The sequence below is a fragment of the Lampris incognitus genome, chromosome 8, assembly GCF_029633865.1.
Source record: "Lampris incognitus isolate fLamInc1 chromosome 8, fLamInc1.hap2, whole genome shotgun sequence".
In the NCBI taxonomy this organism is placed as follows: domain Eukaryota; kingdom Metazoa; phylum Chordata; class Actinopteri; order Lampriformes; family Lampridae; genus Lampris; species Lampris incognitus.
The window spans coordinates 51,808,262-51,836,248 of NC_079218.1; the positions used below are offsets into that span (position 1 = coordinate 51,808,262).

General features: G+C 45.6%; 1 protein-coding gene across 1 annotated transcript in view; it reads right to left on the reverse strand.

Moving 5' to 3' along the window:
- Positions 1-7,603: 7,603 nt before the first annotated feature.
- The window catches only part of mink1 (misshapen-like kinase 1), an 88,831-nt gene continuing 68,447 nt past the window's right edge, over positions 7,604-27,987 (reverse strand). The window contains exons 15-32 of the mRNA XM_056284794.1: positions 26,455-26,634; positions 26,175-26,345; positions 25,597-25,863; positions 25,403-25,482; positions 25,187-25,290; positions 25,007-25,101; positions 23,276-23,427; positions 22,946-23,063; positions 19,255-19,371; positions 12,708-12,819; positions 12,269-12,424; positions 11,996-12,139; positions 11,124-11,258; positions 10,892-10,992; positions 10,592-10,741; positions 10,341-10,500; positions 10,079-10,218; positions 7,604-9,935 (exon numbers count right to left, since the gene is read on the reverse strand). Of these exons, the coding sequence (XP_056140769.1) occupies positions 9,852-9,935; positions 10,079-10,218; positions 10,341-10,500; positions 10,592-10,741; positions 10,892-10,992; positions 11,124-11,258; positions 11,996-12,139; positions 12,269-12,424; positions 12,708-12,819; positions 19,255-19,371; positions 22,946-23,063; positions 23,276-23,427; positions 25,007-25,101; positions 25,187-25,290; positions 25,403-25,482; positions 25,597-25,863; positions 26,175-26,345; positions 26,455-26,634 (2,466 nt within the window). The 3' untranslated portion in view covers positions 7,604-9,851. The remainder of the gene's footprint in view (positions 9,936-10,078; positions 10,219-10,340; positions 10,501-10,591; positions 10,742-10,891; positions 10,993-11,123; positions 11,259-11,995; positions 12,140-12,268; positions 12,425-12,707; positions 12,820-19,254; positions 19,372-22,945; positions 23,064-23,275; positions 23,428-25,006; positions 25,102-25,186; positions 25,291-25,402; positions 25,483-25,596; positions 25,864-26,174; positions 26,346-26,454; positions 26,635-27,987) is intronic.

Below are 27,987 nucleotides of genomic sequence, written 5' to 3' on the forward strand. Positions count from 1 at the left end.
TGGGGTGACAAAATAGTTCAACACTATCATAATTTTTCTTATTTTACTTTAGGTAGTCTTAAATCAGAGAAAGGCCAGTTTTGTGAAGATACCATGTGGTAAATGGATTACATTGTGCTTGTCTGGCTAAAACAGCCACCCAAAGCACTTTACTATCAATGAAAGCCTCACATTCAGCCCCCCCCTCCCCCCCGTGAGGTGGCAACCAGCTCATCCTGTGTACCATAGATACAGATTTCCTCATAGTCTGTGTCATTTTAATATGGATAACTTTTAAACAAATCATATTTGTGGCTCAAATAGGCCGTTCAACAGGCCAACAAGTCTACGTTGTTTTGGCAATGTCATATGGTGAAACGCTAAATGTAAACCTGCCCTAAAATCCCATTTAATTCTGTACCCTTTTTTTTTTAAACAAATTGGGACACTCAATTGTGCTAATGATCTCAGCAGACCCCCGATCTAATCAGTAAGCCGTTAGTCACCAGGAAAGAGAAATGGGTAACACTTTAGTATGGGGAACGTAGTCACCATTAATTAGGTGCTTATTAGCATGCAAATTAGCAACATGTTGGCTCTTAATTGGTCATTATTACGTACTCATTAATGCCTTATTCTGCATGGCCTTATTATACAACCAGTAAGCCATTAACTATGAGTTTTCCCTCTATAACCTCAGAATTATTGCTTATTAGTAGTACCATCTCAATATGCTTTGCTTAGTATGGACTTTATAAGGTGGTAGTACCACAAGAAGAGTTATTCTCCCTTACTAAACCTTAATGAATATGGTCTGTTCTTACATAACAACACAAAACTACAAGTGTTAATAGTGTTAAATTACTGTAAATTAAGTTTTTGTTACTTAGAATATGTTCCCCATACTAAAGTGACATCTTGATCATTACTAATTCACTAGTAATTAAGTTTTTTTATGTTCCCCATACTAAAGTGTTACCGAGAAATGAAAACAAAAACAATGCCAATAAGTAAGTTGACAACTGCATCTATAAAATCCAACAGTTCCCACAGTGACGTCACACATGTGCAGGCTGTTTCAACACCGGGGCTGCACGTCCATGGAAGAGCATGCATGTCTGCAGAGTTCCTCTGAGCAAATGACCAACACACTCCAACTGAGGTCGATATCTTTTATTTGTCAGTCAATTCTGTTAAGACATGAATTCATTTAACCCAATCTTTTGAAAGTTGAAAGTATGAGTTTATGAAATACAATCTGGAGTTAACCTCTCACAGGTAACACACACACACATGCACGCACGCACGCACGCACGCACACACACACACACTAAACTCTAAAACATTGCAAAGATGTTTAATTAAAAAAAAAATCATCTGAAAAAAGTTGTTGTATCACTATCCAAAGATTTGTTTTCTCGAGCTCCATAAGGTCGACTTGTCATGTTTCCAGCATCACATCCACTAATACTTTATAGACAACATGAGAAGGTGTCTTTATTAGAACATGAAGAGAGTGGGTGAAGCACATCCTCTCCCAAACTCAGAACTATTATACGATAATCGTTACTTCAGAAAGGCAATAACTGGGATCATTTCATAAACGCAAAACCACATCAAGCGTCCCAACAATTAGTGAGCGTGATGCTGACGGAGCAGTCAAAGTTATAACATGAGATTAAAGATCAGAAGATCAAGCCAGGTACAGTACAGGAACTTCTCTTGACAAGAGACACACAGACCACCTTACATTCAGTCTGCCGAAGGCCGCTGAAAATAAATCCTACGAGTCACACTGACGTGGACAACGTCTTGATTCATGACATATTCATATTGCTGAGACATTAGCAAGGTCGTCATGTGATACCAGAGCAGTGGTATTCATCTGTCAGGGCTGTGTTGTGCAGCGCCACCAGTGCTGAGCCAGGCCCTCCTCCGACCAACACACCACCTGTCTGCAGCTGGGCTGCAGGTTGGAGCCACACAGGCCTGCAGAGCCACAGCTCGTTCAGTACCGAGACACACACACACACACACACACACACACACACACACACAACACACGTGGTACAACTTGTGGTTGATACTTAACATGCATGTCGGGAACCAATTCCCCAACTGCAGTTACATCCTTTTAGTAAATATGCAAATGTCAGCAGACTGAGACCAAGTTAAAACTTCAGAACATGCAAAGAAAATGAAAGCACATTATAACCTTTACGTGTACATTTTGTTGGAAACTGCAGCATATTACAGAAATTCACACAGGACGCCTGACGTGTCAGCGAATGCTCCGTTTAGCTGATGACTTTCACCTTAACCTCTTCTGTAAGTCACGGTATTGCAAATAAGAGCACATTTCAAGCTTGTTTAAAAGTCAATTTGTTAAATGAAACATGTGGATTTTCTAACTTGTGTCAGACAGACAAAACACCCAGATGGCTGTCAAGACCAGTGATTGTCAACAGACCAGTCAGTACCCCATAGGACACTGAATGATGTTAGGGTTTTGTCTTATGGAAGGATATGGCAGCAGCCTACAAGCTTTTTTTAAAAAAAATTTATAAATTAAGTGGATATTCATGTCAAAGAAGTGGAAACACATTTAATTCAAATGGAACAAGTCAAATATTTAATGTTTCTATCAAGTCTATAAATCTGATTTTTACTCTTCATACAAACAATCTATTGGAACATATAAAAAGGCCATAACGTTACATCATCCAACAAATTCATGAGTGCAGTTGCAAAATTAACAGCAGAGGGTAATTGTACAACGTTTGTGTGGCCTTTGTGAAACCATCCAGCCATATCTTCCATATCTTTCATATCCTCCTATGCTAAGAAGAAGAAAAGAATAATTTGATTTCCTCATGTTCAAAGCCAACTAGCTCCCCCCCCCCCCCCCCCTTGCTCTCGAGCTGTGTGGGACATCCAGAATACCGTCTGACCACATTCTCATACTGAGTCCTTATGAGTGCCTGCTTCGGCACGGTACATCATCATAATGTGCCCCACAGGCTCGGAGTTCAACGCCTATGTGGTCCAAGTTGCAATACAAATCAAGTCTTCCTTGCTGAACTACTTTTGACAGACTTAAAAGGTACACTATGGAAGATTTTCGCCTTAGTCTTGCCCACAAACCTCTTAGTAGTCCTACAGATACGGTGGAAGGATGACCCTCCAACGTATTCATCCTCATTTAGTTTGCTGTGTCCCCCTAAATCCAGTTTAAAGTCTGCTTTCTGGGTGTTAAAACAGCTCGAGTTCATCCTGCCCCTTACAAACACTCATTACCCTCATACCCCTACAAGGGGTGCATCTGGCATCAGGAAGTGGAACGAGGATGTCCGTGTGGTAGCTGCTGATGTGGTGGCTGTGAGGTAAATGAATGGTGCAGGAAGGGAACTCTGCAGGACCATGATGCCTGCTGCTAGCGCAAAACTCATTGTCCACTCAAAGCAAATAAATTTGCAACAAGTCTGGTTTAAAAGAAATTTTATCTGCGTAAACCATCACCCCTTCTAAATTAATAATAGTCGTCACAATCTGCTTTGTTCTACCTACTTCTCACTCCACATACGGAAGTTAAGGGCATAAATACAGCCTGTCACTGACTGTACATGTCAGGACTTTTTCTCTAGGCACTAGTTTGGGTTTTCAGTTCAGTTCACCTGGTAAGTCAGCACGCATGAAGCCCTGCTGGGAAACAAGGTCAGGGTTCACGGTGGTAGATATAAACAGCAGTGTTTTCCTTCTGATCTGGGTTTCTCATCTGCTGCATAGGGGTTCTGGGAGTGGTGGGATGAGAAGGCAATCTTTCATAGTATACCTTTGAGCACGTGTCATGGCACTGTTTTCCCTCACGGGGAAACAGCCAGTTCATTCTATATGCGGGCCAGCCTGAAACACTCCTGTCTGCTCAGACACGCTCCCACAAAGCTGCTGCAGGCTGATCACTACAAAGCATGGGTGAAGTTGTGTGCAATCTGTTCAGGTCAAATCCAGAGTCAGTCAGCCCAGCACGTATCCCGGTGGTCACTTCCTTTCTAGACATGCTAAGTGTGGTAGTCACAGCACAAAGACTCGAGATAACACACTAGTGGGCTAAACAGCCTTCTGCTGTTTGCTCGATGCAAAGTCACTTTATAAGAGGCCTGAGATGTCCATCAAAACAGACGAGGGACCGTCTGACCATCAGTCCTAATTAAGGAGGACATGGTGTCCAGTGGACCAACTGGACATCGACATGAAAAGCACACTTCGGAAACCCACTTGTGACGACGAGGACATGTAAATCGAGTCACCAAGAGGAAGGCAGAAGTGTGTCCTTTAACTGATTTTGCCAACTGTGCTTCGCGTAACTCACTTGTTTGACTTTCTGGCCCGACGCTCACTAACTGACGACCATTTCTTAATCTGATAAGCAAGTGTTGCTGTGTCGTACTGTAAACAAACCAAGGGCGACCAGTCCCACAGCACAGACCATGAAGCCCTTTTACTCCGTTGCTGTGCCAAAATGGACCTGTTCGACGATCCTTGTGGCCCGAGCATTTTGACAAGTCTGTTGAAACATGACTAATTCATTTACACCTACAGACAACCCCAGATTAAGCCGTGTGCCCCAACGTGAGTCTACGAGGATTATCTATCAGCCTAGTCTGAATCACAGCCCTTATAATAAATTCTTGCCGACTTGTTCGGTAACAAGAACACAATCTTTTAATCCTCTTAACTTGTCATTTTAGATAACGCAATAAAAAACAAAAGCTAAATAACTAACTGTGTCCATCTGTGGTCTTAGTGGAGTACGTGATGCGGTTACCACGACTACACTAGGTTCCTCACACTGATCCATCGCAGCCGCATCCGTACGGTTTCTCCAGCTGAACCAACACAACACTTGGGTCTTTCTGTCGGACAACACTCCTCTGTAGATCCAAAGGAGTTGAATCAAGTGCAACTGGACTTGGTATATATCCGTGAAGACGTTTCGCCTCTCATGCAAGAGGCTTCCTCAGTTCGTGCCTTTCTGACTAGACCAAGCTAGTCTGACTGGCTGGTGATGAGACTCAAAATTCTGAGTCTCATCTTGATTCAACTCCTTTGGATAGGTACCATGACCTGGATGAATGAGAACATTCACAGACACTCCTTTGTAGACTTGCTTTCGGTGCCTTAAAATACGTTGTGCTTGGATTAATATAGTGATACATACTTTTATATAAATACAAATCTGTTTTATAGATATACATTCATTTTTATTACTCAATAGAGTCTACTTTACATTTCATAAAAGTCATTTCAGAATATATTATGTTTCTTTCCCCACTTAAGCGTAAACAATCAAAATAATTAAAGAATAACCATTTACTTTTTCTATGTTTTAATAACAGCCTGTACAGTGTCTCCTGACCACAAACCATATAAACAGCAGTCAGATGTCAGTCCATCCATCCATCCATCCATCCATCCATCCATCCATCCATCCATCCATCCATCATCCAAACCGCTTAGCCTGCTCTCAGGGTCGCGGGGATGCTGGAACCTATCCCAGCAGTCACTGGGCGGCAGGCGGGGAGACACCCTGGACAGGCCACCAGTCCATCACAGGGCCCACACACACACACACACACACACACACACACACACACACACACACACACACACACACACACAAACTAGGGACAATTTAGTATGGCCGATTCACCTGACCTACATGTCTTTGAACTGTGGGAGGAAACCGGAGCACCCGGAGGAAACCCACGCAGACATGGGGAGAACATACAAACTCCACACAGAGGACGACCTGGGATGACCCCCAAGGTTGGACTACCCTGGGGCTCAAACCCAGGACCTTCTTGCTGTGAGGCGGCCGCGCTACCCACTGCGCCACCGTGCTGCCTACTCAAGATTTCATCTTGTCCCAAATACCAACTATTCTCCACTAAGCTGTGTAACTCCTATGGCTTTTGTGTTGGTTCCTGCTGCCAGTAAATGTGCATCCTGGTAGACATGTTGTGCTCCTTGTGTCACAATCAAACATGTGACTAAGTGAGTATTAGCTAATTCATGTGTAACTGCACCTTTTTGAATGAACTCGGTTATATTCTAGGTTTTTGATTTATTTGAACTATTTGCTCCAATAAGTACCCAACAGAAAAACGCCACCTTGTGGGCATTCTGGATTCTCTGTAAGTGCACTTCCTTGGCACAGGACAGTATTGTCACGTCAGGGACCCCTTCTGGTCCATCTCCACTCCAAGTACGAAACAAGAGGAAGAGGCGGGAGTCTGAGACCCCTCCCCTTCCTCATTCCAAGGCACTGCTTCAACTGTTAACATGGCAGACGGGCTGAAGAAATAAACGATTTACTATGAAACTACGAGTGCCAGAAGCCAGGCTGGATTTATAAATTTGACATTTAAGATATAGGTCATGGCACATGACAGATAATTAAAGAATTAACATGTTGACTGGGAGGGAAATAAACACTGATAGATAATCATTTGATTCAATGGTTTGTATGTACACCACAAGTTATGCAGGAAATTCTACTTCTAACTGTATACATACTGAAGTGAAAGTGCTTTTTCTGTTTATGATTTGCTTCTGTTCTGTAAACAAATGTCAAATCAGTTTGAAGCTATAATCTCTGAAAGCCAAACTTTTGAAGGGGGGGGGGGTCTTTCATTTAGACTACATTTATAACATACAGGCCTAGTTTAGGATGTGTAGGGTCCCTTGTTGGCCCATAGCTAACACCTCTTCAACAGTAAGCTAAAACTTAAACTTTGGGGGGGGGGGGGGGTGGTCCTTGTTTTTAGTCATTTCTGTAGCCTTCTAAGGGCCCTGACACACCAGGCTGACGGTTGGCTGATGTTGGGCCATTGGTGAGCGTCTGTAGCCCTAGTTTTTGCGGTGTGTCCCGCACCATCAGCGCTAGTCGGACCCCCGTCGGCAGCTTTTCCTGTCGGTGAGAGAGATCACTCTGACTGGCTGTTCAGCTTAGCAAATCAGTGCTAAGCTAGCGAATTAGGGCCGTCAGTGTATAGCCCTTGCGGTGTGTTTCAAGGGCTACTTTTTGGCCCAGACGGCAGGTGGCATGAGGTGATGCAACAGCCGGCCTTCGTCGCTGCTAGTTGGTTGGGTGTGTCTGGGCCTTAGCAGTATTTGTGTTTACACATACTGGAGAAAAAAAATGGAAGAACAAAATCATTCTTCAAAATTTCATGCCAACGATTCTATATTGAGCAATAAAAATGAAGTTGAAGAGTTGTTCGTAGGACTGGGGGAGGCGCTGCATGCAGTCTGGAGAGGACTCATGTTCTTCCCCAGGCAGGACGACTTAAACAAGGCCACTGCTCATTATTGCTCAACATTAAGAAGCTTCAGCGGACAAAAGGGCAGTAATAAATCCAGGTTACCGGCTTGGTCACATTTCATATCTTCTCTTCCTCCACTTTCTGGGACAGTCTTAAAAAGTTATGTAAATAATTCAGAAACGCTATCAAGATAAACAAAAATGTGCTGAAAGGAGTTTTGGATACCAATCAATAGGTAAAGCTTTTCAAACACCTGTCACCCCCCCCCCCCAAACTGCCTTCCCTTTGCCCTAAAAAGCAGATTCCTACACCTGCTACAGAAACTATCAATCAGTATTTGGCGGAAAGAATAGATTTAAAAGTATATTACATCACATACTCCAGCCGTGTTCTCAAAAGTGCCTAATGAGATACTACAATTATCTCCTCTGTTGTGGTACTGCAGGTCTGAACATACTATCAAAACACTTGATGAACACTGGCCTATGAAAAATATGAGTTGTGATCACCCCTACGGTTAATCTATAACATGCCCATGGACAAACGTCTTCTCACATGAAACCACACCAAGGAATCAACTAAATAAAACTGAAACACTACAGAGTGGATCTCTCTAGGAGGGCAGAAATGTCCAAAACTTTTCCATTCATTCATTCATTCATTCATTTTCAGACACTTCTCCGGGGTCGGGTCACAGTGGCAGCAAGCTAGGTACTCCAGACGTCCCTCTCCCCAGCAACGCCCTCCAGCTCCTCCTGGGGGATCCCAAGGTGTTCCCAGGCCAGATTGGACATGTAGTCCCTCCAGCGAGTTCTGGGTCTACCCCGGGGTCTCTTCCCAGTTGAATTTGCCCAGAAAACCGCCAAAGGAAGTGCCCAGGAGGCATCCTAATCAGATGCCCGAACCACCTCAACTGGCTCCTTTCGACGCGAAGGAGCAGCGGCTCTACTCCAAGCTCCCTCCGGATGTCCGAGCTCCTCACCCTAAGACTTAGCCCAGACATCCTGCGGAGGGATTTCATTTCAGCTGCTTGTATACGCGATCTCACCCTTTCGGTCACTACCCAAAGCTCATGACCATAGATGAGGGTTGGAACAAAGACTGACTGGTAAATTGAGAGCTTTGCTTTCTGGCTCAGCTCCCTCTTCACCACAACGGTCCGGTACAACATCCGCATTACTGCTGATGCTGCACCAATCCGCTTGTCAACCTCCCGCTCCATCCTACCCTCACTCATGAACAAGACCTATTTTATGCAATTCTTATTGATCTCGTCATTCTCCTTCAGTCTCAAACCATTAGCAAACACACCCTTAATCACCGTGTCTTCTGTAAAACACACTTACGAGCTCCTCTCCTCAAACAGTAACTCCACAAGAATAGCATAAGTTGCAATATAATGTCAATATCATTACAGCAGAGAAAAATTAAGAATATCAGTAGGTTAATACCAATACGGAAACACTACATACAAATAGCAAATCTTTGTATTTCATAAATCTATGAGAACAAAAAAAGGTTTAGATACAACCCTGGCGGTTTTAAAGAGTTTACTTAATTACATGTGAAACGGAAAAAAAAAGACAAAGGCAGGAATGTCTCTGGTCTGATTCTGAGCCTGCAGTATTGCAAATATCTGAAATTATTTTGTGAATTAGTTTTAAAAATTGTTGTCATACTGGTGCTGAAGTATGTGAGGCTTAGTTGCCATCATGTAGCGCTGAAAAAAAACACAATGCCGGCCACTCAGGCCAGAGAGCCATCTAGTACAGACAACTAGTGATGATGAGAATGGTCTACCTTGTCCTGACCCGTTTTTTCTTTAATGGTTCCTTTGTAGTGAAGCCACAACCTTCCTCCTCCAGCATGCTCCAAACCCCTTGAGGACCCCAAATCAAATCAACTGGGGTCCTGGAACCACTGCAACTCAGTGTGCCCAAGTCATATTAGCTCATCTGTGTTTCCTATGGCCACACTCAGAACGGAAGCTGTACAACCAGGTCTGCATGTCTGCATGGGACTCAGGCTTCATCTATTTACAGCTCACTTCCTCCCACGTTCATAAATATTGTCTCCTTCAAAATCTACGACCACTGAGGAATGTTTCAACACACTCTACAATTAGAAACTAAGGAGTTATGACTGAACACAGGTCCACCAAACTGAGTAAATCCAGACGAGTATATACAGTACAAATTGCTTAGAGGCGGTGTGAGCATGTGACGCTTGATGGTGATGTTTCATGACAACTCTGGGGGGATTTATCAGCAGGGACTGGGCTTTGTGAGAGTCACATGATGAACCGTATCGTAAGGTTAGCTGGGAATGGGTTTATAGTATGTGAGATTGTGTGTGTGTTTGTGTATTTTGAGTGTGTGTGTTGGTGGGTGGGTGGGTGGATGGGTCGGTGAGAGGGAGGCAGAGAGAAAAGACAAAAGGTGTGTGCATTTGCGTGCATGTTTTTTTTTTTTTTTTGGGTGAGCATTTGAGTGCACTTCTCTCTCTCTCCAAACCCTCGTAGATTCCACGCTGACCAGAACAGCTCCTTCACCAGTTCATGATGCAGTTTCTGTTCAGGGTCATGAAGTACACCTGGCTGCTGCCTCCAGACCGCACAGATGCAAAAAACACCTACGAACCAGCACATGCACACAAGACAAAGCACTGTCAGTTTAACTCCTAGAATTTCTTGCTCTGTTACTCCACAAGTAGAAAGTAATGCAGCAGCATTACTTTCAATTAAGCATCTCAGTGTGCACCGTGTTTTCTTTTACCTTGTCATTTCGTTCACAGAGGAACTTGAGCCTCTGAGCTCTTTTGTGCATGAAGACTCCATCCAGGTGTCCAGTCTCCACAGAGCGGATCTCAATGGCCTTTTCTCCCCAGCCCATTATCTGATTGGAGCAGATATGGGCTGCAAAATGAAAGAGGCGTTAGTCCACAGCAACTTGCTTGGACTTATCACAAAACTTTTCTCAGGTGGATTCTGCAAATTTTAATCTTTCGTGTGTTGTGTGCCGGTGTTCAAACCCATACCAACAGAAGTAGGCATCTCGCCCCACTGCAGCACCACGTCCTTGATGATCCGCCCATAGGTGTTGACATAGACGCCCTCGTCCTCATAGCACAACAGCATCTCCATACCATCTGAGCTGGGCAGGAACACAATTGCATGGGGTGTTATCTGACTCTGGATCTGTGTGGCAGGGAAAGGAACAGGAAGAGGGTGAGCCGAATTCCACGTTGCAAACAGCTGCACCAACTGACCCCAAACAGCGCAAACTTACATGAACGGGAATATAAATGTCATAGTTGTTCCCCGAGTCCACATCGATAGCGTGGAAACCGGCACTGGAGCCATAGATGACCTTCAGCCTCTGACCTTCCTCCACTGTCAGGTCAACTAGCAGAGGCCTGTGAGGGAGGTCTCCAAAAGACTACAAAATGTGAGGGGGTGGGAGGCAGATGATGTTGAACGTGAGTAACTTGAATGCTGTTCCAGTTGAATGGGCTAGGGTAAGTAGCTAGGGTAAGTTGTAGTCGGGCTAGAGTAAGTGATTCAGCTTACCGAGAAGGGGGAGACCTACCTTGAAGGCCATGAATTTGTGATAAGGCTTGGGGGCCCAGGCATACACTTCCACTGCGTTCTTCATAGCAATCACCAGGAACTTTATCCTCTCATATTTCACTGGGCAGGACAACAAGCAGGCCATTTGACACATGATCTTTGTAATCAATAATTCAGAGCCAAAACATTTATGAGGGTTTGTCTGAGGTGGGCTGAAAAAGCAACGATAAATAGTGTCTTCTGTCACTCACCCACTTTGTAGTGCACACAGCCCTCCATTTCCCCTACAGTAGTCCAACCTTGTTTCTTCTCGACCTCAGGGTCATTGTGGAGGATTTTGTTCCTCAGCCAGGCCAGATAGTATACGCGCACCTTGTTCTTTTTACCTTAAAATGATAGGAAGAGAAGAGGGGACAACTTTTAATTTTTCACTTACATTTCTCCCCACTGAGATTAAAAATCTTTCTGACTGGATTTAAACAACCGTGTCAAGTCCTCACTACAAAATAGATTTATTTTTACCTCCTAGTACCTGTGATTTTGATTGTACAGCAAGGAAGTGCCTTCATAAAAAATGTCACATCATTGCTCAAAAGATAAAACAGTCTTGTTGGGCACCCAGACTAAAGTGACAGTGCACTAGATAATAACATTAGAGAAGATAGGGGGCGTCCGGGTAGCGTAGCAGTCTGTTCCGTTGCCTACCAACACGGGGATCCCGGTTCGAATCCCCGTGTTGCCTCTGGCTTGGTCAGGCGTCCCCACAGACATCATTGGCTGTGTCTGTGGGTATGTGTGTTGGTCGCTGCACTAGCACCTCCTCTGGTCAGTCGGGGCGCCTGTTTGGGGGTCGGGGGAATAGCAAGATCCTCCCATGTGCTATGCCCCCTGGTGAAACTCCTCACGGTCAGGTTAAAAGAAGTGGCTGGTGACTCCACATGTATTGGAGGAGACATGTGGTAGTCTGCAGTCCTCCCCTGATCGGCAGAGGGGGTGGAGCAGCGACCAGGAAGCCTCAGAAGAGTGGGGTAATTGGCTAGATCCGATTGGAGAGAAAAAGGGGAAAAAATAGAAAATGAGAAAAGATCAGGGGATTTCCTTTGTGATGAGTAGTTCTGATGACCTGATATGGTGATGAGCAGGTTCAGGCCTTCCAGGACGTCCATCTGCTGGAACCTGCGAGAGTTGATCAGAGGGTAGACCTTGCCTTGGCCACTACGGTCCAGCAACTTCAAACCATTCTCTGTGCCCACCAGCAAGTTCACACCTGGACACACACGCATGCAGAGAACTCATTACTTGGTGTAACATAACTGGAGTCAAACAAGCCATCGATATGGGTCAGGCAGAGACACTAGCTATGACGGTATTTCCAACAAGGAGCTGCCAGTCTCACCCCAGAGGGCAGCACACAAGATCTCGGAGTTAAACCTCTTCTTGTACTTGCGGATCTCGGGTGTGTCGCTGTGAGGACGCGTGTTTGTGGGGTTCACATTCACCATGGAACCCTTCCTCACTTCCATCTTTAGCTGCTCAAACCTGGAGCCCATACCTGGAAGCAGCAGACGAGAAAGCTATGTAAGGACAAGAAAAGCTCAGATATGTCTGGTTTCATTTCTTGTTCTTTTCTTGTTTCTTTACCCTTTTCAGAAGCTTTTAACTTAGGAAAATGTTTTTTCAGAGGTTTTTTTAAACATGCTTTTCAGACACAACTAACAATCGTCTTTAATTTGAGATTAATCTCTTGGTTTTCGTGTTCCTGATGACATCCCAGGTTAACAAACAAAGAAACTCCCAAGTTCAAGCAGACGTATTACATAAAGCCTCTTACACACCGCTGACAGATATGTTCTCCCCCGTGGTTCCTGGTGACTGATACATGCCCAGATCCACGAAGGTGGTGAAGGAGGATTTGCCAGATGCCTTGACCAAGCCTCTGGACTGATACTGGAGGAACAGAGAAGAAAAATGAGTCAGAAAATATCAGCAAAAACTGCCAGATTTGACTTCATACATTTTAAATTTGTATCACAAATTGGGATGGGGCAGAAACCTGATCGTGCAAATAACTTACCATGTGTATACTATAATAAAGAATGATGAGTTCAAGCCAAACACAATGTAAATTGCTTTATGTTAGCAAAATATTCACATTAAAAGGATCATCCTGGTTCTGTTATCTCATAAGCATGCCGTAATACTTCCAATAAACAAGTCTCAAATAGCACTTGCTCTCTGACAGGTGCTGGGGAACGTGTCATATTTTAATTACCAAATAAAACACCAGTCCCTGAGCAATGCCATGTCAGACGTTACATGTCTCGTTAAATATTCCAAAGGATCCCAGGATGACCATACTGTTAAAGCTGCAGTAGGCAACATGAACATTCCAACGCAAAACCTTCAGCCTCTCTCTGCTACCTCGTACCGCTCCGCTAAGCCCCTCCCACCAGACGAGTACGGGCTTATAATTCAAATGTGTACAACCAGGAAACTCATTCATTCATTCATTCATCTTCACCTGCTTCTCTGGGATTGGTCGCGGTGGCAGCAAGCTATGTAGGGCACTACAGACATCTCTCTCCCCAGCAACGCCCTCCACCTCCTCCTGGGGATCCCAAGGCGTTCCCAGGCCAGATTGGACATGTAGTCCCTCCAGCGAGTTCTGGGTCTACCCCGGGGTCTCCGCCCAGTTGGATGTGTTCGGAAAACTTCCAAAGGAAGGCGCCCAGGAGGCATCCTAATCAGATACCCGAACCACCTCAACTGGCTCCTTTCGACGCGAAGGAGCAGTGGCTCTACTCCGAGCTCCCTCCGGATGTCCGAGCTCCTCACCCTATCTCTTAGGCTGAGCCCAGACACCTTTCGGAGGAACCACCAGGAAATGTCAAAGTGAAACATGTGAAACTTGTATCGTATTTGATAATCATTAAATAAAAAAATAAAAAAAACTCAGCCAATTTCTTAGTTACTCTATTGTTCTTGTGAAGCAGCCATTTCAAGTTGGTCTTATTCATTTTTTTTGTAAATAAAACACTAATGTGGAGGGCTGGTAGAGACGAAAGAACCTAGTCCACAAGCGGCCGGTGGGGCAGGGCGGACATGAATCGATTGCGTACACATGCATCTGCATTTGTAGAACAGCCAATAGGAATGCACTCTCTCTAAAATGACCCATGATTGGCTAAAGTCTAAAGCCCGAATACAGAGCCAAGAGGCACTCCAGAAGTAGTTTTCTCTCAGACCACTTGAATTACAATATGCTGAAAGGTTATGATGGAATTTTTGCCAAATGATGCAAAAAAAGAAGGAAAACTGCCTACCCCAGATTTAAAGCCCCCTCCATTCATGTTTTAAGACATAAACTTCTGTTTGATATAATGACTTCTGCGATTTTTTCCTGCAAATTAAGTTCAATAATCTTGTTAAAATCCTTAAAATCACATCTACTCCTCCTTCATTACAAAATTCTGCAAAATTATCCCCACCCTCAATTCAAATCTCCACCCCTCCGCCGGCCGTTATGAAAAGTTCTGAACAGCATTACAGGGATGTGAAACATGATCCAGAAACGGGCTGTGTAGGTGCAGGTCTTTGTTTCAACCAAACAGTTACACATCTGGTTCTATTGGTCAACCAATAGTCTTGTTCCAACCAAGCAGTTACACACCTGATTCTACTGGTCAACCAATAGTCGTGTTCCAACAAAGCAGTTACACACCTGATTCTACTGGTCAACCAATAGTCTTTGCTCAGGACCTTGATTTGTAGACTCAGGTGTGTAACTGCTTGGTTGGAACAAATACCCGGACCCACACCGGCCCTTTCTGGATCACGTTGCCCATCCCTGGATAGAAAGTCTCTGTCATGATCTCCACGTCCAGCTAGCCTGCAGCCAGTTTCTCTCTCTCTCCTGAACTATATTCACTCCACCAGTTCAGCCACACACCTGCTTTCCATCAAGCCCATCAACCCCAGCAGTATAAGAAACATGGCTCAACCACTCATCACCAGATCGTTGTTTGAGCTAATATGTTAGTCTCATATGCTCGGCAAATCTTTCAGAGTATTGTCCCAGTGTTGTTGCTTGACCTTTTCCTTGTGTTTAGTATTACCACTCTGGTTCATCTGTCTGCCTGCTTGCCTTGTCACCTCGGCTGTGGTCCCTGAGCTTAGTGCAGTCCAGCCATGCTAACGCCTTCATCTGCTGCGGCCCAGCTCTGCTATCTGCCTCCGCCTCTACGCCATCCCCTTTCCACCACCTGCCTGGCTTGCCATCCTCAATAAACCCCTTTTCCCTATTCGCCTTCATCCCTCGTCCCTGGGATGTTACAGTTTTTCAAAATAAACTGCACCCATTCCTCTTGGATTTTCAGATCCTTCGGAAATAAATGAAAGCTCACTGGTTCTCCTTTTGCAAATCTGCAGCCAAAAACAAAACATGTCTCTGCCATTGCTTTGAAAGTAGTGAAACTTATAGCTAGCAGACCTGGCTTCTGCTCTGGCTCGCATTGCTGAAGTAGATGATATATAAAGCACCCCCCATCCATTAATGGGATTGGTTCCTCAAGCTTGTGATGTATGAAACCCTGATTGTCTGAATTCATATTCTCATGACTGTCCTTGGTACACTGCAGTTTCAAAGCAGAGATGCTCAGCCATGGTGTTGACGAATTATTTTACCCCTGATATGTCTTTTAACATTACCCTAACACCACATGCACCTGCTAACAAGGTTAAAAACTTTTTTCCTCAGCGGGGGTCTTTAAAGGATTATTGCATCTAGGGCATACTTTTGCATTCCCTCACAATACCTTTCTGAGGTCATATTAGTTTTAAGTCTAATATTCAACAGTTGGACCCGCCTTCGTTTCACTTCATGTACAGAACCGAACCGAACAGAACCGAATTTTCGCAAGATTGCCTGGCGGCCTGTCCGGGCTGTCTCCTTGCCTGCCGTCCAATGACTGCTGGGATAGGCTCCAGCATCCCCATGACCCTGAGAGCAGGATAAGCAGTTTGGGTAATGGATGGATGATTAAGTCTTAATTTCCTGAGGTTATGATGCAATCACGGGTAAATCTGTTCAAGGCAGCGCTCATTACTGGCGTGCTTAGTGAGCTTTTTGTAACAGTGCAATACAGAAAGCTTCAATTTGAAATAACTTCTTCTCTTGGGCGTCCGGGTAGCGTGACGGGTATGTGACATGGGTGACGGGTCACGTGACGGGTACGTAACACAGGTGATGGGTACGTAACATGGGGATTTGAACCGGGATCCCCGTGCAACATGGGGATCGCGGTTCAAATCCCCATGTTATCTCTGGCTTGGTCAGGCATCCCTACAGACACAACTGGCCATGTCTGTGGGTGGGAAGCCGGATGTGGGTTATGTGTTCCGGTCGCTGCAGTAACGCCTCCTCTGGTCGGTCGGGGCGCCTGCTCAGGGGGAAGGGGGAACTGGGGGGAATAGCGGGATCCTTCAACACGCTACGTCCCCCTGATGAAACTCCTGTCAGGTGAAAAGAAGCGGCTGGCTACTCCACATGTATCTGAGGAGGCATGTGGTAGTCTGCAGCTTTCCCCGGATCGGCAGAGGGGACGCAGCAACAACCGGGATGGCTCGGAAGAGTGCGGTAATTGGCCAAGTACAACTGGGGAGAGAAAAAGGGGGAAAAAAATCCTAAAAAGGAAAAAAAACAAAAAAAAATAACTTCTTTGTACAAAGTCCAGAACTTAGGTTGATTATTCCCCCCACCCACGCTCATTACCAGCCACCCCCTCCCCAAAGTCTTTTTAATAGAGCAATTAATAACAAAGATGTTACTTCAAACTGGCACATGCCAGTAGCAAGCAGAGGCTTGGAAAGACATTTCTCCGTAGCGACATCACAACATCTGGGAATTAAGACTTTATCAGTCACGTTTAGAGCACTGCGAGGGAAGGCAACAGATACTGAGGTTACGAAAAGCAGCGTGAAAAACGAACCAAGAAGTCATGCGCCAGAACGCAAATTTATGAGAGGGAACACAAATGTTTGCCCTCTACGTTTCCCCCCACCATTTCCCTCTGGGGACTCTGTTGGTATGTACCAAGCGATCTTGTTTCATTTTCTTGTTTGTTTGTGTTTTTCCTCAGCCTGAAGGCTCATTTATGCTCCCTTTACATTCGTAAATAGATGCATCCGTTTCAAATGTTCTAAACGTCACTGCCCACAGACTTCCCATCCGTGTGTTGTAAGTTGGCATGGATTTTGAAAGCATGGTTGTTAAGCAATACATCCACTAGAGGGCAGTTCGGCGTTCACTTCCGCGTTCAGAGGTAAGGTGTCTAGGCTGCCGGACATTCACACGAAGAAGAAGACGAAGAAGAAGAAGAAGAGAGCAACCATGGTGACGGAGGACGAGACCATGATCATGTATCTGTTAAAAAATGAGGCAACAAAAAAGAGGCAGCGTAGTAGACTGCGGTGGTCTGTCCGGCCTTTAAATACATCGCGGCAAGTTGACGGAGAATTCTTCTCCCTGATTTTACCTATGTGAGAAATTGCCGACGAACCTCATTTCCAATACTTTCGGCAGTTGTTTGTCTCTATGCCCAGGCGAGGTAACGTCATCAATATGTTTGTAACTATGTACTCACTCGCACAGCCTTTCCTCAAAAAGTTCCGCCATTTTTTCATCTTCTTTGTTGCGTGTTGCTGGCTGGTCGCGCGGTGAGCAATTTAACTACACTATGCAACACTGCCCCCACGATTTCCGGTGGTACTGCTCCATCTGTACAGATTCGCAAGCTCCCAGAAAACGTGCAGAAATACGGACGAAATGAACGCAGAGTACGGACAGAAGGCTCCGTGCGTATATGTATTTAACGTTGAGCATAAATGAGCCTTAACTGTGCTGGCTCTGGTGATGGAGAAGAGCAGCATATTAGCTGCCTATGTGACTAGTTGCCCATGTGACTAGTTGCCTATGTAGCTAGCTGGCTATGTGTCTAGTTGCCTATGTGACTAGCTGGCCAACTAAAAAACACAGCTCACACAGGTGGTTTGTAGAGAACTTTTCCTTTTCCAAACTTTAGGAAGTTTTCTGCTCCACCTTAAAACAAACCAGGGGTAAGTTTCTTTTCCTCGAGGCAGCAGCTTTCCATCCTGCTTGTAGCCACTCACTGTTGATTTAAGCCTCCTACAGTCTGTGAGATTTTAGCAACCCTATAAGTTTACTGCAAGCCACACTGTGATATGGATCTAACAAACTTGGGTACGACATCAAGTGTGATGTATGTAGACGGTAGGATAACACCTACTGAATCGCAGGCTACGATCCAAGTCCACGTCATCAGCGTGCATGCTGCATCAGTACCCGTAATCGAACCTACGTCGCTGGTAGAGCAACATGACGGCAAGCAGGAATTGAGTCCTTTCAATGGTTGCTGCAGCTCGTTTTGTTGCTCGTTTTGTTGAATCCATGGCATTTGGGTTACAGATGCAAAGAGTGTGTTTGTGTTCAGCGCCAGCAAAGATTCTACGTGGCGTTGATCAGCGCGTCATTTCCTGCTGCATTTCTATTGGTTGGTTAGTAGACGTAGGTCGTAGCAGCAGTCAGATTGTGAGACGGTCATCCTACATTTCAGACACGGCCAGACTTTCGTCCCAGGTTATCTTCAGTCACAAGACCGTAATAACGGCCGTCTTTGAACCTGTCTCACAGCGCGACGTGGGACCACTGTTTTGGAGCCATGACCAAAGATGTCGCCACGTTTAGTCATCATTTGTCTGAGACGGCCCAAATCGCACAGTCTGAAGGAGGTGTTAGGAGTAAAAGTGGGGACAGGTTGGAAAAAACACATACAGTGAACTCACCCAAACACAATATCTGTAGCCACTAGCAGGTCTAACATGTGCAGCCATGAAGACACAAATATCTCATTCAAAACACAACAACAACATGCAGTTGCCCACTGGGGACTGGGGTTCGCGCCCCGGTCTCGTCAGATCCGACTATGGCGGACTCGACAAAGCAGCAATAATTGGCAACGCTGTCTTTGGGAGGGGGGCGGAGTCGGCTTGTGTTCGTCACATGAATGCGTCTCTGTGTGTGTTGGAAAAAGCAGTGGTTCGGCCTGGATTCGCCTCGTCACGAAAGTGGGGAGGCGTCTCCTTCGAGACTGCTGGCCGGAGAGATGCAGTTGGCGAACGCATGCAGTATGAGGGTGGGTGTTTGAATTAAAATAGGGAGCGATTGGCCACTAAATTGGGAGAAAATCAGATATAAATTTATGGGGAAAAAAACCCCACAACAACAAGAAGAAACCATGACCAGCGCATGACGCCTCGTAGAAGTATGTACGAAAGTAAAGACTAACATATTGAAACAAATCTTACATCATACACAGAGTCCTTCCCGGGTGATGAGTGGGTGGCTGATTCGGTGGGTGAGTGGGAGGGCTGCACCACATCTGGCAGGTTGGTGTAGCCATTGTGGCTCCTCTTCTCTGGCGTCTGGAAGACAAGAGGCATGAAATATAATAATATCCATCATCATCATTACATTTATATAGTGCTTTTCTAGACACCCAAAGCGCTTCACATTGAAGGGGTAGCTCACTTCAACCACCACCAATGTGTAGCACCACCTGGGTGACGCACGGCAGCCATTTTGCACCAGAACGCTCACCACACATAAGCTTGGGGTGGAGAGGGAGGAATCATTGAGCCAGTTATACGGGGGGATGGTTAGGTGGCCAGATGGACAGAGCCAGGTTGGGAATGTTGCCAGGACACCAGGGAACCCCCTACTCTTTGTGATAGGTGCCATGGGATCTTTAGTGACTAGTGAGTCAGGACCTTGGTTTAACGTCTCATCCGAAGGACGGCATCTCCTAGAGCAGTGTCCCCGTGCCTGCACTGGGGCATGATATTTGTTGTTTTTATTAGGACCAGAGGGAAGACTACCCCCTACTGGCCAACCAACACCACTTCCAGCAGCAACTCAGTTTTCCCAAGTCTCCCATCCAAGTACTAGCCAAGCCCGCACCTGCTTAGCTTCCGTCATTTAGCAGAGGCAGGGTACATGTCGGTATGGCTGCCAGCAACTCCAAATATCTGAACCTCATCTTAACGGGTCGACAAACTGCTCCTATCGACCAGTGTCCCCTTGAAAAGTGCATTTATCCTGAATTATTAAGTAACGTTGTGGTTTTCAAAGCGATTCTTGGCTACCACCAACACTGCTGGTTTTAGTGAAACACATTCACCTGTTGTGTGCGTTACTCCAGCCAGAATGGGTGGATGTAGTGAAACATCTGGCAGAACAGAAAATCAGCAATACTGGAAGTGAAAACCACTTACATGACAGCTTTGATAGATATATCTTAAGTAAGTTCAAATGTCATTGTAACACTTATGAGAAAAGGATGAAACTACCAACACACTGGACACGGGATGGAGTCTGATATTGTTTTGATTTTGATATTACTGATACAACTTTCAATACTGCTTTCAATATTGCTACAGTACTTACAGACACTGTGATTGCCTCCCCCGCTTTGCTCTCCAACTGTACTTGGCCAAATACCCCACTCTTCCCTCCTGTGATACATGTGGGTTCGCCGGCTACTTCTTTTCACCTGACAGTGAGGAGTTTCACCAGGGGGACGTAGCGCATGCGAGGATCAAGCTATTCCCCCCCAGTTCCCCGCCCCATACAGGTGCCCCGACCGACCAGAGGAGGCGCTAGTGCAGCGACCAGGACACATACCCACATCTGGCTTCCCTCCCGCAGACACGGCCAATTGTGTTTGTAGGGACGTCCGACCAAGCCGGAGGTAACACGGGGATTCAAACCAGCGATCCTCGTGTAGGTAGGCAACGGAATAGACTGCCACAAAATTCTTGATATAATGTTCTTTTTCAGATCTTTTTTTTTGTTGCTATAACCAAATGTCTCAACACATTAGCAATTCATCCAACTGAAACAACACAAAAAGTGTGTTACATTTTTATGACTTAACTTCATGTACACAACTTGATTGTTGTCATGCACATTTTCATGTTTTCAAGAAACCAGAGGCCCCAACTCCTGGATAATATACTGAGAGACTGCCACCGTGTTTTTATTCTTTGTCCAAAACTGTGATGTGTTAAAAAATTGTGACAAATATTATAGGTACACAAACTATCACACAAATTATATTCTAGAGTGTTCCTGCTGAATTCAGATACGCTCAACTGGAACACAAAAGCATCCGTGTTACTAAAATCGAAATCTTGTCTGCACCACATCCAAGCAGATGAGTCAGATATGAAATGTGATATATGAAATATGAAACGTGATCTTCAAACAGTAAAACTCAACGTCCAGTTCTAAATGACCTAAAAATCAAGGAATCCATGTCTCCCGTGTGATCAAACTGCATTGTGGGCCATGGTAAGATGCCATGCTGTGGGTAGAAAAGTGAAAATAGGGGTGTCTGGGTGGCGTGGTCTATTCTGTTGCCTACCAACATGGGGATGGCAGTTTGAATCCCCATGTTACCTCTGACTTGGCCGGGCGTCCCTACAGACAAAACTGGCCGTGTCTGCGGATGGGAAGCCGGATGTGGGTATGTGTCCTGGTCCTTGCACTAGCGCCTCCTCTGGTTGGTCGGGGAGCCTGTTCAAGGGGAGGGGGAACTGGGGGGAATAGCGTGATCCTCCCTCGCGCTACGTCCCCCTGGTGAAACACCCCACTGTCAGGCAGGTTAACAGGATATCCCATGTCTTACTAGCACGACGGATTTCCTCTACCAGGCAAGTTAACAGGATATTCCATGACTTACTAGCACGACGGACTTCCTCTACCAGGCAGGTTAACAGGATATCCCATGTCTTACTAGCATGACGGATTTCCTCTACCAGGCAAGTTAACAGGATATTCCATGACTTATTACCACGACGGACTTCCTCTACCAGGCAGGTTAACAGGATATCCCATGTCTTACTAGCACGACGGATTTCCTCTACCAGGCAAGTTAACAGGATATTCCATGACTTACTAGCACGACGGACTTCCTCTACCAGGCAGGTTAACAGGATATTCCATGACTTATTACCACGACGGACTTCCTCTACCAGGCAGGTTAACAGGATATCCCATGTCTTACTAGCACGATGAACTTCCTCAACCAGGCAGGTTAACAGGATACCCCATGACTTAATAGCACGATGAACTTCCTCAACCAGGCAGGTTAACAGGATATCCCATGACTTACTAACACAACGGACTTCCTCTACCAGGCAGGTTAACAGGATATCCCATGACTTACTAACACAACGGACTTCCTCTACCAGGCAGGTTAACAGGATATCCCATGACTTAATAGCACGATGAACTTCCTCAACCAGGCAGGTTAACAGGATACCCCATGACTTAATAGCACGATGAACTTCCTCTACCAGGCAGGTTAACAGGTATCTCATGTCTTACTACCACGACGGACTTCCTCTACCAGGCAGTGGTCTCGTCATGTCAAAACTACTGACTTGCACTTTTGGTGATGGCAGTTTGTTTTGTTTGGATTTTTTTCCCCCCTTTTTCCTGCCCAATTGTACTTGGCCAATTACCCCACCCTTCCGAGCCATCCCGGTTGCTGCTTCACCCCCTCTGCCGATCTGGGGAGGGCTGCAGACTACCACATGCCTCCACGGATAAATGTGGAGTCACCAGCCGCTTCTTTTTACCTGACAGAAAGGAGTTTCACCAGGGTGACGTAGCGCGTGGGAGAATCAGGCTACCCCCCCCAGTTCCCCCTTCCCCCTGAACAGGCACCCCGACCAACCAGAGGAGGCGCTAGTGCAGTGACCAGGACACATACCCACATCCGGCTTCCCACCCGCAGACAGGGCCAATTGTGTCTGTAGGGACGTCCGACCAAACCGGAGGTACCATGGGGATTCGAACCGCCGATCCCCGTGTTGGTAGGCAACGGAATAGAACGCCATGCCACCCGGACTCCCTGGTGATGACAGTTTGTGTACACATTTTGTTGTGTGTGTGTGTGTGTTTTACGTTGCCCTGTCTATCAACATGACTCACCCTCTGCACCAGCATGGTCTGATCCCCATAGCCTCCAGCTTGCTCCCCCTCTCCCCCTTCCCCTTCCTCCTCATGGACCACCATGGTGTTGACCGAGTCGGTGTCCGCATCCCTGTGACTGGAAGATGAAAGGGAGAAAGTCGAGTAGGCGAGAGAGACGAGAACTGACAGATGAGGAATGTTTACAGGTGGACATGCAGGCTGGACCAGCAACATGAGCAGGACATCGTTACAGGTCCACCAGTCTGGGAGACTGTGATTTTTTTTGCTAATACAAACAAGCAACAATTCTCTCCTTCCTGTTTGTTGGTGTTCGTGGCGGCTACTGACCGATCTGTGGGGCTCTCCTCCTCCTCCGCTCCCTCGCCGCTCTCACTCTCCTCGCTACTCTCGCTGCTGTCCGAGGAGGAGGAGTAATCATTGGCCTTGACTGGAGGCCTTGGCTGCTCCTCGGCACGCTCCTTGGCATACAGGCCATGGTCCTGAACACACACCTTAGCTTTACTTACACGACAATTAAAGAAACCGTGTCCATACTAACAAAATGAACAAGTAGCAAACCAAAAATGAAAATGAAAAGATAATTAATTATTATTATTATTATTATTTTTGATTTTTTCCCCCCCTTTTTTCTCCCCAAGTGTACTTGGCCAATTACCCCACTCTTCCGCAGTCCCGGTCACTTTTCCACCCCCTCTGCTGATCCGGGGAAGGCTGCAGACTCCACATACCTCCTCCGGTACATGTGGAGTCGCCAGCCGCTTCTTTTCACCTGACAGTGAGGAGTTTAACCAGGGGACGTAGCACGTGGGAGGATCACGTTATTCCCCCCCAGTTCCCCCTCCCCCCTGAACAGGCGCCCCGACCGACCAGAGGAGGCGCTAGTGCAGGGACCAGGACACATACCCACATCCGGCTTCCCACCCGCAGACACGGTCAATTGTGTCTGTAGGGACGCTCGACCAAGCCCGAGGTAACACGGGGATTCGAACAGGCGATCTCCATGTTGGTAGGCAATGGAATAGACCGACATGCCACCCTGATGCCCAAGCTAATTAATTTTTACTGTATTTACAATAAAGGCAATCCAAAGATGAATGAGGGATGGAGGAAGCAGTAAAGTTCTAGACACATAACCTGGACTAAGTTGAGAAGTAAGAACTGTGTTCAGAGAAACAACATACAGGACTGCTGTACAGCGCCCATTTTAAAAAAGAGACATGGAATAATAGCTTTATGGAGGGTGAAATTTCACATATTAAAAAAACCACAAAACAGAGTGATTATTTTGCTGACAGGTGGTGAAAAATACACAACGTGCAGTGAGTTGAAGAAGACAAGGTTCAGTGGAAGCCGGTGGTACCAACCTCTCCTATAGCTCTCTTGTAACTCTGCATCAGAGGCAGCATGAACACGTGGTCATGACAGGAGCAGAAAGTCAGAATTAGATAGTGATGAGAGGCAAAAGGTACAGGAAGTCAGGTGGAAGAGGTAAAAGGGACACAGGAAGTCAGGAGGAAGCATGGTAAAAGGAGAAGATTGCATAGCAGCAGTTAGTGCATTTGTCAAATAAAAGATAAATAAATATAAATTTAAAAAAAATTAAAGTAATATAACATAATATAAAATAAAACATAAATAGAATATATAAAACTAATTTAAAATAATACAAAATAAAAATAATATAAAAAATAAAAACAAAAAATCTGAAAATTTCAATGTTACAAATCCCTTTGTAACATTGTTTTAGAAAAGTGCTACATAAATAATAATAATAATTATTGTTATTATTATTAAAAGAAAAGGTAAAGGATTAGTTGAGAATGTTTCTACTCAGTAAAACAGTTGTTATGGTGCATGTTATATTAACTCGACAGTCAGAGCTGAAGCTGGTAATGTTTAGTATCGTAGAGACAAAGGCAGAAGTTCCAAAGCTTGTTTTGAGAGCGACCTGAAAGGCAGTGTAACTAAATATATAATAAATAAATACAAATAATATAATATATAAATATATATAAACAAATATAAACTCAAGCAAGTAAACAAACAAGTAAAACTTACAGCGGGGCGACTTGGTCGAGAAGATGTACGAGATTCCCCTGGTTTGTGGCGCCCATCATGGGAAAGAATAGGAGAGGAGTCCATTTTGGAGGTACCTGGAAATAACATTTTCAGTTGTGAAATGTGACTTACTACATAAATAATCCACAGAGGGATCGCTTTAAGGACAGGAGCACTTACTGAGGATGCGGTGCCTCTCTAAGGAGCCCGTCTGAGGCAGACTGGACACCATGCTCATGCTATCTGCTCTCTCCCAGCGGTCATTGCGGCTGAGATCTGGGTTGCTGACATGGTTAAGGACGGAAATCAGTTGTCTCATCTCAGCATCAAAAATCCTAGCACTTGAGTATTAATTTGAAGATTTATCTTATCAAATCACTTCTCTGTCAGCAGTACCTGGCTCTCACGGGATGCCGTATGCCAGAGGTAAGGTTGGTGTTGAGAGCAGTGGCAATGGATGCTGTCCTCTGGGGAATCTACAAGCAAAAATATCATAGCTTCATACAGGTACTAGTTCTCTTTACAACATCCTGAAGAACAACATGTACATTTTCATTGTTTTAAAAATATATTACATTAGGAGGTTTCACCTTGGGTGGCAGCTCCACATCTGGGAGGCGGATCCAGGGGCCGCACTCCTCCCTCATTGGGTGTGCCTGTGGCGCTGGGTTTTCAGAGGTGGGGTCAGAGTTCTGGCGGACCAACTCCCGGGAGTGGATAGGGCGAGGTGTGGGGGCAAGGGAGGGGTCCTGGGTGGGGAAGGCGGACATGGTCTTAGTGGGCTGGTCACAGAGGGACTGAGATCGAGGGACAGGGGCAGCATAAGGCTTCAGTGGGACCAAGTGAGCCATCTGGAACTGCGGATGGCAGCAGCGGCAAACCAGGAAGGATGAAGGACAGAGTGGAAGGAAGGAGGGCCAGTGCAGTATGGAGAAGAAGGCCGAAGTGGAGGAGAATGTAGAATTGTTTGATGTTTATATTTGGGGAGAAATGATGAGGAAAAAGAAGGAAAAGGGACGTTAATATAGGTAGCAATAGCATAGACAACTGCAGCTCAAGGCATAAAGACAAAAGAGGCATCGACATTCTTGTATTTCATTATTCCAAGAGATCATGGGGCAAAACCAAGTAACTAATCAACATAAGCAAACTGGATCCGAACACACACCTTGCCCTGCCCCCCCTGAGGTTCAACAGGCCGCTGCATTGGAGGGGTTTGAGCAGCCTGAGCCGCTCCTGATTGGCTGATGCAGTCGGAGCGTGATTGGATGGCAGTGTCAGAGACAGTGGTGCAGATTTTGGGTGAGCCCTGTCTGTTGAGCTTGCTGCGCTCCTCCACCTAAACAGAGAAAGACAGGAACAGGGATGATAAATCCACCCTCCTCTTTTTTTCACCAGTGCAGTGCAACAGTGGTGTGTGAGGGATGCTTCAGGAGAGACATTTCTACCTCGCGGGCCCAGGCAGGCTTGTTGTTGGGCTCGAGGTTTTTGTTGTAATGGTAGAGCTGGGGCTTTTTGTCTTGCTGCTGCTGCTGTTGCAGAGACACCAGGTAGGCATGCTCCTGCTGCAGCTGCCTCTGCAGCCGCTCCGACTGGCGCTGCTCCTCCAGCTGCTTGCGCTTGTACTCCTGAGCAAACCGAACACATGAAGTAGTCAAAAGACAGTTTACCCAGTACAGCGGTATCCAACTATGTGGCACTGAGGTCTGTGTGTGTACAGGTTTTCTTTCAAACCAAGCACTACACCAGCTGATTTCACTGATTACCACAACTACAACCAGAAATGAGGACTGATCAGTGAAATCAGTTTTCCAACCCCACCCAGCAGTGTTGGGTTAGGAAGAAAACCTGAATACACATGGACCTCCATGGCACATAATTGTACATCTCTGACCTTGCAGGTCAAGGCGATACATGCTTGGAGCCTTTATGTCAGATCATGACCTCATGCACAAGCAAGCATGTGGGTGAATACCAGCCCTTCTGTTGTCTTACGGGTCAAAATGACCTATAACGGTGTTTCACAGCAGAGAAAAGACTCTAAACGATCTTTTTTCAACCTGAAATGTGATGATTTCCTACAGTGACCCCAACATTAGAAAGAGTGAGACATTGTTTTTGTTCGTATTTCCATGAAAGCTGTACACCACTAGGGTACTAAGATTGTCTTAGGGTCATGTTTGACCCTAAGACATGTGTGGGTCATCTGACCCTATAAAAACGAGTGGTTTCCACTGGTAAAAACGAGTGGTGTCCACTGATTAAATGCAGTCTTTCTGCACCATGAAGAGGGAAAACCCAGATAGTCACACAGTTTGTGACGAATGACAAGTTGTTTCTTCATGCAACATAGATTTGGGGTTTAAAATTCAATTAAGTTGCTTTAATTTAGAGGCTTCTGCAGCTTTATGTCTCTACCAGTGGCGACTGGCCAGTACAGGGCGCTGGGGCGCCACCCCCTTCAAATATCACGAGATGAAAATCTACTTAAACATGTTAAATATAATTTAGTTGTTTGATGCAAATAATTATGAAATAAAAGTGTTGTTCAGTCTGTGAGCACCTGTCAGCAGCATTAAATATTGGTTCCAAATGGTATTTGGTTGATTCTTGTCTGAATACATGTACTTCCTGGGTGAGGGGCGCCGGCCAAATGATACCTTATGTAAGGCCTCAAACTTGTGGCGAGCAAGTGACCCGAGGCTGCTGTCTGATTGGTTTCTTCAGATTTTCCACAGACACTCCCACTTTTATTGGCAGTGAATTGGTGTTGTTTTGATGTTTTTTGATCTAATGTGATTGGACGAGTCTCGTGGCTGTCAATCATGTTCACACCCACCACGATGCCTCGTCTCGACTGTCAATCATCCACCGTCTACGAACCCTGATAAAATCTATAGGCTACACTGTCCTTAATAACTCTTGTGACTGTATGGACATTAAAGCAGCTGTCAGGTGTGCTGCGTCAAGGTAAATTGCCC